The sequence below is a fragment of the Cynoglossus semilaevis genome, chromosome 12 (genome assembly GCF_000523025.1).
Source record: "Cynoglossus semilaevis isolate Cse_v1.0 chromosome 12, Cse_v1.0, whole genome shotgun sequence".
NCBI lineage: Eukaryota > Metazoa > Chordata > Actinopteri > Pleuronectiformes > Cynoglossidae > Cynoglossus > Cynoglossus semilaevis.
Genome location: NC_024318.1, coordinates 12,692,918 through 12,704,754, shown reverse-complemented (window position 1 = coordinate 12,704,754; position 11,837 = coordinate 12,692,918). Strand labels below are relative to the sequence as shown.

At 37.0% G+C, this 11,837-nt stretch overlaps 1 protein-coding gene across 4 annotated transcripts in view; it reads left to right on the top strand.

The window, feature by feature from the left end:
* The first annotated feature begins 253 nt into the window (after window positions 1–253).
* Window positions 254–11,837, top strand: part of micu1 (mitochondrial calcium uptake 1) — a 28,204-nt gene continuing 16,620 nt past the window's right edge. For all 4 annotated transcript variants that reach the window (XM_008322285.3, XM_008322284.3, XM_008322283.3 and 1 more), the window contains exons 1-5: window positions 254–410; window positions 3,920–4,089; window positions 5,768–5,954; window positions 8,174–8,336; window positions 11,298–11,341. In XM_008322285.3, coding sequence (XP_008320507.1) covers window positions 3,926–4,089; window positions 5,768–5,954; window positions 8,174–8,336; window positions 11,298–11,341 — 558 coding nt within the window. In that variant the 5' untranslated portion in view covers window positions 254–410; window positions 3,920–3,925. The remainder of the gene's footprint in view (window positions 411–3,919; window positions 4,090–5,767; window positions 5,955–8,173; window positions 8,337–11,297; window positions 11,342–11,837) is intronic.

Here is an 11,837-nt window from a genome sequence, read left to right as displayed (position 1 = left end):
GATTTCCTGTTAAGTACAGACATTCATTTTCTAGTGAGTGAATTTCTTTACTGTCTCTGTGTATCTATTGACATTTTAGCTTTATTTTAGTTTAAAATGCCTTATATGTGCTTTTCTGTTTTACCAATAGAGCTGATCTCGATTCTGATTTAATTTAATTATTAAGAACGTAATTTGACCAACATAACATCAACAGTGCTACACAAAAAATATAGACTGATTTTTTTTCTTCTCTTATGGTTGGGCTGCATAGGGCGGAGCAGTAGCAGTAGCCACGCCCCCACGCTGCTGAATGCGGAAGTGTTGTGCTCGCCTCTGCGTTTTATCTGTTTATACAAGGGGGCTGAAGACATTTAGTAAAGCCAAAACGTTGTCTTTCTGGACTGACTGGCGATTCCTTGTCAACAAATGTGAGTAACAGTTTCACTACACTGACATTAGCAGCTGCGTGACTGTCCAGTTTTTTTCTCTGTAACCGCTGTAATTATTTAATTTTCCGTTAGCCTGTTAGCTTCCAAGAGCTGTCACTCATGCAACGTTTCTTGTGACTGCTACATTTGCACTGTTAAACATGTCTCACCAATAGTGATGAATCTTAAACACAGACATGTGTTGCAGCTGCGAAGTATATGTTTTGGTAGCAGACATATAAAAGCTTATACAATGAACAGTATTTACTGAACACGGAGCATAAACATAGTGGTAAAAACAAAGCGTCGGGTCATTTGCATCTGAATGGTAAACTTTGCTTTACAGCAACAAATTGTTACAATAACAGTACATTTGTAACCTTATATTATTAAAACATTACTGTCATCAAATGCAATGATCTTTATCACGGTATTCTTTGGCGCTGACACAAACATCTCCCATAATATTAGTAGATGTAATTACATCATCTTTAGACACTACCTATTTATTTTAGTGCAGGTATTATGACAACGATTTAATTTAATTTGAGTCCACATGAAAACCCCTTCCATCAATGGGGGTTACAAAATGTTAATAATTTTGTTAACGCCATTATCTCAATAATTTTGTCTATATAAATCTCATTATATTAAAATATAACTAACAAAAAACAAATAAAATTACCAACTTCATAAACTAGTAGTTTTTAAATGAGGATACACAAACCCGTAGATGTACTTGACAAGTCCTCCAGACAATACTCAAGATATTTTTTTGTACATCACATCATTTAAGAGAAATCACAACAAAAGCACAGTGCTATGATGTTACAAGCTTTACATAATTATGACACATTATGAACCTTGTAAATGCATAGTTGTCTAAGTTTCCAACTATGTACATCCTAGAAATATGTGATGTCTACAGTGTCTGTACATTTTGTGTCGTAATACAACATGGCTGAACACAGTGTTAAGTTAGCATCACCTTCACAAAGACAGTTTGGAAGAACCACCTTGTCCACAGATCTTTCACCTGCTTTGTTTGCACAGTGGTGCAGTTGATAGCATTTGCAGGCTTGAGAGAACAGCACTAACAGAGGAGGTTGTGTGAGTACACACCTTAAGTAATCTGTGTTCTTTTGTTAAATGTTGTTTAAACCATCTTAAACCCTTACTTAAGAGCACCTTTGCTGTACAAAAAATCCAGTTGGACAGTGTGAGGTGGAAAGTGATGGTGTGAGTCACCTTCATCAAGGACTTGTTTTTCACATCTGTACATGTGTTGCTGATTTATTCTAATAATTATTGGGTAGATGTTTTTTTTTGCTTTCATATACAAACTCTTTTTCAGTGAAATCAAGGTACAAGTTCAGTCCTCCATAAGGAATTCCTCAGTGTTATTAAGCTTCCAAATTGGGAGATTTGAAGACACAGAAGGGAGGAGCTCTGCACAGAAAATATTTTTAGCCTTAATCATGTTGTTTCCAATCACACTCATATACTGTGTTTGTTTTTGTTTGCAACTTGGAAACAGAAAAATCCCAATAGCTACAAACTTGATTCACCAGCATCTGTCAGGTCATCTTAAGCTCCCATTTTTATTTTACCCCGTAGTCTCGTGAGAGCAGGAAAAAAGATAAATAGCTCACAGAAATGACATGTGTACCCACTGTTAGCCTCAGACCTTCCAGTCTGTTTGCACAAGCTGCTGTAAATTCCAACATATGCCTGCTCATCTTTTTTTGCCAAATAATTTTCACAATTAGTGTCTGGATTCCTAATAGGGTATTGACAGGCGGCAGCTTCAGGCATCAGTGGAGTGAGGTCCACCGTCTTGCAGTTTAAATGGGAAATGGTGGATTCTCAGATGCACATACGCCACATCCCCTGTTGATTGTTTAATTGTCTGTCTGTGACACTGATGAATGTACCAAAAGGCTCATTAAAACAAAGCTCTGGAACTTAGCAGCACAGAGGTAATTACTTTTATCCTTGCTTTCTCCTGTTTTTTAATTGACCTGTGTAAATCAACCAGGACATTAATGCTTTTAGTCTCTTCAGTAACTTCAATATATTCTTTGTATGAAGATGAGGTTTGATTTAATTATCAATTTGATTTGTCAGGGTGAGAGTAAGTAAGAACCTCACAGAAGATTGTCCCAGATCCATCGTTTGTTTATTAATTTGTTTTGCATACAGAAACATCATATTTGGCCTCCTAATGGTCAGTTGCATGCTATTTGTTATAGTAATTTAAAGGAGTTTTGGCAACATATCCAATTTCTTTTTCTCACATGTAAACACAAGTTCCTTTGGTTCTGTTTGCAAGGTAAATGTTCAGGAATTGTCTTCTCCTTAACTGTCCCTCTGATCTTCTTGTTTATAATCCTGTCCATCCTGGTTACTCCAGTGAAGATCTCAGCATCTTTATGGTCTCACTACTGTCTCATAGATCTTTACGAGTTGCCAAAGCGTTTCAATAGATACCGTATTTTAGTGTCACTTCCTGTATGGCTGTTGCTGTGTTGGTGCTACAGCTTACCACAGATTTATTAATAGTCCTCTGTGAATAATGAAACCACTGAACATAGTCTGTCTGTTTAATTAATTTACTGTGTTTACAGTTGATTGTGACTGTAATTCACAGCAGATGTAGCCTAATGTGAGTTTAAAACTTTACAGTATCAAATCCTCCCAATTTTTCAAAAATCATTTTACTGGCTAGAAGGAGAATCAAGAACTTTAGGCTTAGAAAGTGTATAAAATTTCCAAGTGAAGGCTCAGAGTAGACAGCAGGTATATGTGCAGGGCTGTAGATGATATGACACACAGTGTATTCTCTCCTTGCTCTGAATGCAGGCAGAAGAGAGTGACCCTCAAAGGTAGTCATATATGCATATTTATTTAAATATTGTCTTAAAAACTGATCAGTCATAATGACAAATATTTATTAAGCCAAATATTGAACCCCTGTAATTGTCCCTAGGGTCATTCTGATCCCAAATGGAACTTTTAGTTGTACTTTTTGCAGCCATGCTTCCATGTAAGCAAGGTCTATTGGCCAACCATTTCAAATAGAGGATGTATTTATGGTAATGGGTTGGACGGAAGTTAGACTGAAAGTGAGACAAAGAATGGATTCACAAACATGAGCTGAATATGCTGTTGTCAACCTTGAAGGAAATTATTTTTTGTTAATGGTTTCTTCCTCAGCTGTGTCTCTTGTACTGCAAATAGTTTTTGTTCACCTGTTATTGTTACTTATAAAATCTACAAATGCATTTTTGTCCTTTTACTTTTATTCATTGTTTGTTATGGTTTTCCCAGAGTTTTTACTTTCATGTTTTCTGAAGTTTATTCAATTGATTGTTTTCTTTACTTTTCTTGACTTAAGTCTGTATGGCTACCAAACTATGTGCAATATACTCTTGTGTGCTAATTATGTCCCTGTTATTGTTCTGCTTTTTAGTCTTTGTGACAGAAAGTTATCCTGTTTTTATCCACAGTGCAGGATGTTCCGCTTGCGGGCGTTGTCTGCTGTTTCACTGGGCCTAGCTCAGCTGTCCCGTCGGTACCACAGTGGTACATCAAGAGGGTCTGGTCAGAGAAGGTTGATGCTTGCAGCTTTGGCAGGAGTGACTGGAGTGTCAGCTTCTACTGGACTCCTCTGGAAGAGGTATGTCCCAGATTTATAATAACACAAGGCTTTGTGCAGTAAGTGTTACACATTTTTTTCATTTGCAGACATAAGAAAAAACAGTAAGTATCAGCTGTGACTAAAACCCTAAGTTTCATCCCATTTTCAGAGTTACATATTGCATGACAGCCTTTTGGTCATATTTCATCTTTTTCCACAATGCTTTATTTTTATGATTTCTAATTCGCTCACATTTCTGCCTGAATTAAATAAAAAACACATTCAGGTCAGGTGTATTTACTCAGCTCCCTCTGTCTCCTATAAACTTTGGCTCATCCCTAAGTCTCCGCACAGCTAAGAGCTGCAAGTTATTTGACAGAAATTACAGAAGGTACTATTGCTGGGTACTGCTTGCCTGCTGAGAACTATAAAATCTTAATTGACTTTTTGTTGGTCCATTGTCTGACCAAATTGCAAGAACACCTCCTGGTGCTGTTCGTGACCAGTCAGACCTGGATAAAGTTTGACAGTAAAGCTAGTATTATCGTTCAGGGTCATCAGTTGGATCCGTGCCCCTGCAGTTATATTGTGAACATTAAAACTAAATTGTAGCCCAAAAGGAAAGGCCCTTTCCCTTTGTCTGTTAATGCTGAGGTGATAGCAGCAGTACATCTCCTACATCAACAAAGTACGTTAACCTAATCAAAGTTAACACAGTCTGTAAAACATGGAATATTTTAAATGTGATTGATGAGAACAATTGGTCTTGGTAACGAGAAACAGAGAAGAGCTTGTCATAGCATGAAGAGTAGAACAATTAAATACTCTTCTGCTCTTCTGCAGATGGTTATGAAAACTAAAAAAAGATAATCAGAGCTGTTGAAGAAGATCTTTGTGAGTGTCCTTCTTCAATTTCTGCCAGTATATCAGAGTTGTCTTCAACTAAACAGGCCAAGATATTAGTCAGTTTTGAGGTCATTTAAACAAGAAGATAATTATATTTCACTACATATATTTTGTGTGAGATTTTTGTTTGGGGTTGTGCCGTGGGGTCAAAAAAGGTTGCAAAAAACACTGCAATAGATGTCATTTGGCAATAACAATAACTTGAAATTTAGTGGATCTGGGTCAGACACAGTGTTAGACAGCAGCAGCTGTGAAACCGTTTGTTTTCAAGCCACAGACGCATGTATTGTAGATAACATTTTATTGTTTATTAATTACCTAAATTGTGATTTTTTTTTTCTATTTGTAAACATTCAAGATGTAGCCCCCGGTGTGTCACATTTTTTATAGTTATCCATTACTAAGGAGGCTCCGATGTAGTTAAGGCAAAAAGGTAAAGAAGCATGTTGACGCTAGAGCTCCATGGGGACATGACGGCTGTGCTGCAGTCACAGAGTGATGGATGATGCCTCTGGGCATTTGAAGCCGATGGGACGAGACTGTTCCAGGTCTTCACCCCGGGCTTCATTTTCCTTGTGTCTCATTAAACTGAATTATTCAGCCTGCTCTAGACAGACCAGCTATCTTTTACTATCATTCCAATTTTCTGTCTCGTCAGAAAAATTTTCAAGTGAGACTTTGACTATTGCACAAATGGCAAAACACCGTGTTGCACATTTTCTCTCCACTGTCCTTTAATGATTTCTTTAAAAAAACGCTTTTCATAAAGAAGTGTGCAATTTCAATAACATGCCTTTTTTTAAAAAAACAGAGCATATGCTGATGCTGGATCCTCTGTTCGACACTCTGAGCAACTGAAGGAAGAGGAAAAGGATTTTTTAACGTCCGAGAGTGACTCCGAGAAATCAGTGGAGACCAGTGGTGGAGACGCAGAAGGGAAGGATGAAGCAGGAGAAGGGAAGAAAAAGAAGCCACGTTCTGGATTCCGTGACCGCAAGGTAATCAATAAATTGTAAACAGCCAGTCGTTCAGACTGCCCCCTATTTATTTCACATTTAGAAGGGTGTTTGAACACCCTCCTAATCAATGCTGAGTATGCAAATGCCAGTGTGTTTTGACAGGATACATTTACACAGACCCCCGAGTTGAGTCAGCAAGAAATTCTGCCATTGTAAATAACAGGAGTGTGTCGCCCATAACATTTAATTAGATGACTACATGCAAAGGGAACAAGGGCTTTGAATGTGTTACCAAAAACACAGGGCTTGTGACTCTGTGTCAATACAAAAAGGAGAAAAGAATAGGAAAGGGTCTCAAATCAATATTTACATTTGTAAATGACGTCACAGTAACCATTGTTCTTTTAAAACATATAGATGGCCTCAGGATTCACAAGAGTTCAAGTCTTCAACTAAAATTCAGCAATCTGTGAACGTTTCCTTAGGTGGACATAATATTGATAACAATCCTACATTTTTCCTTGTCATTAAATTACTGTTTCATCTCATGATGGTGCTTAATATAATAACCAATAAAAACCATCACCTCTTTCCTTAGGTGTTTGTTCTTCACATACACACATGCCGAGGCAAATATTGTTTTGTTTTTTTATCAATTGTTGGCTGTCGGGTGATGATGACCACTCCAAATTGTGTAGTGTAGCCTTAAGTGCCTTTAGTGCTGTTAAAGTTTAATAAAGTTATACTGTCTTAAGCACTTCATGAATAATATCCGTCGATGTATAACATCTCTATTAGTAATACAGACTGTGTGGCAAAAATAATGTACATAATCCATGTATCAATTCAAAGAAATAACAAACCAACTGACCAATACAAAATTGGTCTTTTAATTTAGGTTGATCATAGTTTTGGTGACACCAACATGGTAAAAACACATTGACTTGGTGTAGACTTGAGAAAAACAATTGTTGATGCTCACTAACAGAAAGACAATAAACCAGTGTCAAGAACTGGATGGAGAAGTTCTGTCAATAGCTTCGCTTTTAAAGAGATTCAGACTTGACCAAACGAAAACTGACCGAGTTGTAAAAGAGGCAGTGAACAGCTCAGACCACTCCGAGATTAAAATGTCAGTCAGTAGGGTGCAGTCCAGAAGAAAACATTTTCAGTGTAGTAAAAGAAAAGTAAAAGAGAAGCTGAAGTAGAATAGAAGAAGGTTTGAACATAAATCCCAATTAGTTAGTGTTCAGTCTAGGTATTTTATCATCCATGATAACTTAAAGTCTTTGTATGGTTAACAACTCCAGAAGACCAAAGTCAATGATGGATTTAAGATAATATAATAAGAATCCTTGCTCTGTATAAATGCATCTAAGAAATATTTAAAAGGCTAAAATTCACATATATTCACTCAAGTGTCAGGCAGGCAGCAAGAAAAAAAATGTAGGTTTACTTGTTTAAAATTCAGTGCATTTACCAAACTTGTAGTGATTTACCACTCCAGTGTCAGATGAATAAGAAGCAGTCGGGGAAACAACACACACACAGTTCAGTTGATGTAGTTTGTACACAAGGGGAGAAAGTGTAAACTGTAATGTCAAAAGATTGAACTAAAGTCTCCATCACTTTGGATGATACTGATTTTATTAGGACGTAAATCCTGAGTAAATGAAAGCAACAGGGAGAAATGACAATTTATCTGACTGTTGCATCATTCCATCTCCTCACTTTCACACTTGACTGTCCTGTAACTGCTCTCTCTCATATAGTACACTGCTGCTTCCCCTGGATGTGCAGGTTGTTATCATCCCCAAGGTGATAACATCTAAATAGACTGAAGACACAGTGATGCTGTTTATATTTGGAATGTTTTGTATTGGTGGTTTTACTTCACAACTTTAGGTAATTTTTATATTATTGATCCTGTGTGGTTAATATAACTAGCTCTGCCTTTGCATTTCACTCTATTCTTTTTCACCCACCTGATATTTTTTAAAGGTAAATGTAAAAGGTTAAAAGGTGAATATACCATGGACAACTTCTTTTCCTACTGCTATTAGCCTATTCTAGTCACCACTATCCCTCTTTTACCCTGTACTCACTAATAATTTACTTACCATTCACAAGATGCTATGATAGCAGGTTCTTTTAAATTTTGTTGATGACTTGTATTTGTGTCCGAAATCTCCCACTCCGACATTTATGCTAAATTATTGACCATGCTTTTAAAGGGACACCTGTGTTTGTTGGCCTAGGTGATGGAGTACGAGAACAGAATAAGAGCCTACTCCACACCAGACAAGATTTTCCGCTACTTTGCCACACTGAAGGTCATCGGTGAGCACGGAGATACCGAGGTTTACATGACGCCTCAGGACTTCATCCGCTCCATCACACCTAATGAAAAGCAGCCTGAGAGTGAGTTTTTCCTCTGAGTTACCATCACAGCGTAACCAGAATCCCCTCTTTGTCTATTATTCCTGAGGCATCAAGTCAACGTTTAAACAGATTTGGGCTTTTAATTCCTCTAGGAGATGAGGCACTTTAACTTGTCTTTTAATTATCAGGATTTTAATTAGTCGGCTATAATCTGATTAACTTCACCACAGAGTCATTATAAACCAAAGCATTTTATTCCTCTCATTTTAACTAAAGGGATATTACTAGGGTTTCACATTTTTGTTTGCATTTTATTTTTCATGTAGAGATGATTTATTAAGTTGGAACATTAGGCATAAATGTGTGATCACGCTGTTATTCATAACATTTGAAATGTAGATCCACTTTAGGTTTTTAAGTCCTTAACATTTTTCCTCATCTTATGTACAGTATTTCAAGGAAATAAAGCTACACTTAATCTCTGCAATAGTGACAGAATATAAATCACACTGGAATATAAATATATATTTTGACAGTGACAGTACAATATTTGAACATTTCATTTGGTAATTGTTTCTGCACAAAACCCTTACTTAAATTTTACAGCAACTTTTGTGCTATTCATTTTTTGTATGTTTGTCCAAAGTATAGGAAGCAATGCAACCACAAACCAGGCCTTCTAAAAAGTAATTTTTGGTTACATCAAAGGTATAGGGTACATCTTCCACTCAGACACTCCAGTCGTGTATAACAGAGCAGGCTGGATCATACTCCATGGTCATCACTTTCCAAGGTGAGATGTTTCCAGTTAGCTGTCCTGACTGAGGTTTGTGGAACATGACCAAACTCAGACCACTCTGACCTCACACATGGCAGCTCAGCACTCCTCATAGCTCAGTGTGTAGCCACCTCCCTCCCAAAGGACTGTGTTCAGGAATAGGAATCACGACACAGCAGTCGGTGCATCAATTAGGGGGTTCAAACCAGAGCAGACCTCAGACGTCTCACACGAAGCCAGAGAGAGATATTTGATCTTCAGCCCCTGGAGGATTGTGATGGCAGTGAGCTTAACTTGGCACAGATGTGTTTAAGTTCCACTTCACTTTCAGTCTGTCATCTTACTGTTTTATGAAAACACTGAACTCCAATTAAGAATAGTGTGGAAATGAATGTACGACAGTTTAACAACCTGAGCCACAGATGGTGGTTGAATGCTTGGTGTGAAATAAATATTTAATCCTGAGGATTTGTAGTGAAGAACCCAAGTCTGCTGTTTGGACTTAATAAGGATTAAGTCCTTATTAAGTCCAAACGGCAAACTTGCGTCCTTCATGCAGCCTGTCATGTTTACACTGCCTTTCCTTCTCACCTTAGCAGTTCACCTGTTAAACTATTAAACAAAGTTAAGTCCCCTCATCTGTGGATCTTTGTTTGTTTTGATCTTAAAGGGTCAACCAACAATGACAGAAAGTTAGGATTTGTTTTTACTTTACAGGACCCCATAAAATGTTTGCTTTGAGACTTTCTGTTTGATTTAAAATTGACAAATTTTAGTTAGGTAAGGCCCTCATCTAACTTATCATTGTTAACCATCTCCTGTCCTTACAGGTTCTCCTTCTCCCTCGTGTTTTGAAACTTGAGGTCAATTTACACAACATCCCACTGTAGCAGTTAAAGTGCCATTATGCTGCAACACTACATGTGCACAGTTTTGCCAATATGTTGCCACAAGGATGGGCCATGTATGCAATGTACAACCTACTACTGCAACTGCAGCTGCCTAATAAGGGCAGCAGCTTTGCTTGTATTTGGAAATAATTCATGGCCAACAAGAGCACAAAACTTCCATTGGCTAGCGTTTGTTACTGTGCTTCTTGTCTTCAGCCACACTAAGAACATCACACCCCCATTCTTGTTCAGCTCGGCAGAACACTCTGTAGACACAAGCACACACACATACACACACACAGACACTGCAGTGGCACTTCATAAGACTTATTAGGTTCTGTATAAACTAGCAAAGGCTTGTGAGAATGTACTGAATCCACTGTTTTAAAGGCACCTCAGTTACTAAGGGAAAGTGAAACTACAGCAGGTTTCCACACCTTTTTTCTTTTAACATGCATTCATTTCTCTTAACATATCACTTACTCACATGCAATTTAAAGTTTCAAAAGTAAGCAACAGTGGGGGGCAGTAAGTTGGAGTCCTGGTTGTGATTAAATTGAAAAAATGTGCAACAATTTCGATTTTCTTAGATGAATGTTTAGTCTTAGATATACTTCTCACATTTATCTCAAATTGTAGACAGAGCCTGACATTTTGTTGATAACGTTTTGTGCGTCACTGCGCTGCCTGTCCAACAGTGGGATACTTAAATACGACCCGTTTATTTTTTTTCTCTCTTCTTCAGTGAACCACTAAATAGGGACTGTTTAACAGATTTATTTAACAGATGGTAACTGCCGAGTCTCCAAATTTAGAGTATAATCACATTAGCATGTTCTACTGATTAGAATCCCATTAGTGTGTGGGGTACGCATGCTCATCTTTGATAAATATTTGATAAATATTTGGTTGATTTAGTTTGGTGGAAAAAACAGCAGTTTTTATATATTTCAAAAAGCAATAACTTTAGCATAGAAATGTATGAAATATACCTTCACAGTTGATGCTCAAATGCTCAGTAGAAGCAACCTTTTTGCATAAGCTAAAAGGTTAATAATACATACACAGTATAAAGATGCCCTTGGTAAAACCGTTATTGACCTGGATTTTCAAAATAAACTCTGATGGATTGTTCATATTAAAGACTTGGCAAAATGAAAATGTCCTTTAAATGACCAATATTAATCTTGTCACACTTGTCAGTGAGAACTGGAGCTTTAATAATTACACCAGGGATTAAATCTTGATGCTGTTGCTGTGTGATTAGTTGGTCTGCCATTTTGTTTAGTTGTCTCCTAATTAGCATGTGTTTTTTCTCCTTTTCCCCTTCAGACCTGGGACTAGATCAGTTCATGGTGAAGCGCTATGATGGAAAGGTACGAAGTATTATAATAATATAAATAAATATTATATATTATACAGAAACATAATAAAATAAAAGTACATTTCTGTTCTTTACTAGGTTGCCTGTCCTTCAGAAGTAATCTTACCACTTTATGTTTTTACATCAGAGAATTCCTTCTATGTAAAATTCTGTTAGAGCTCTTTTGTTTTTTCAATTATGGGTAAAGAAAAAGTATTTTGCAAGACAACAGAATAGATTTCCATTCAAGTTTGCTCCGATTCCAAAACCCCTGAGTGATGGGTCCTATTTTTAATTTTTTTAAAATTATAACATCTGTCCTATTTATTGCTGAGAAGGATTGTTAAATAAAACCATGAAAAGGAGCATAGGGAAAGCCAAAAGATTTATTAGATTTATTAGATTAAAACACCCTATTTAAGTCTAATGAAATGCATTGTCTTTTTATTGCCAGTTTCACAAAAGTGAATTATTCTAAATGGAAGAACGAATGTGCTGACACCTCAGTT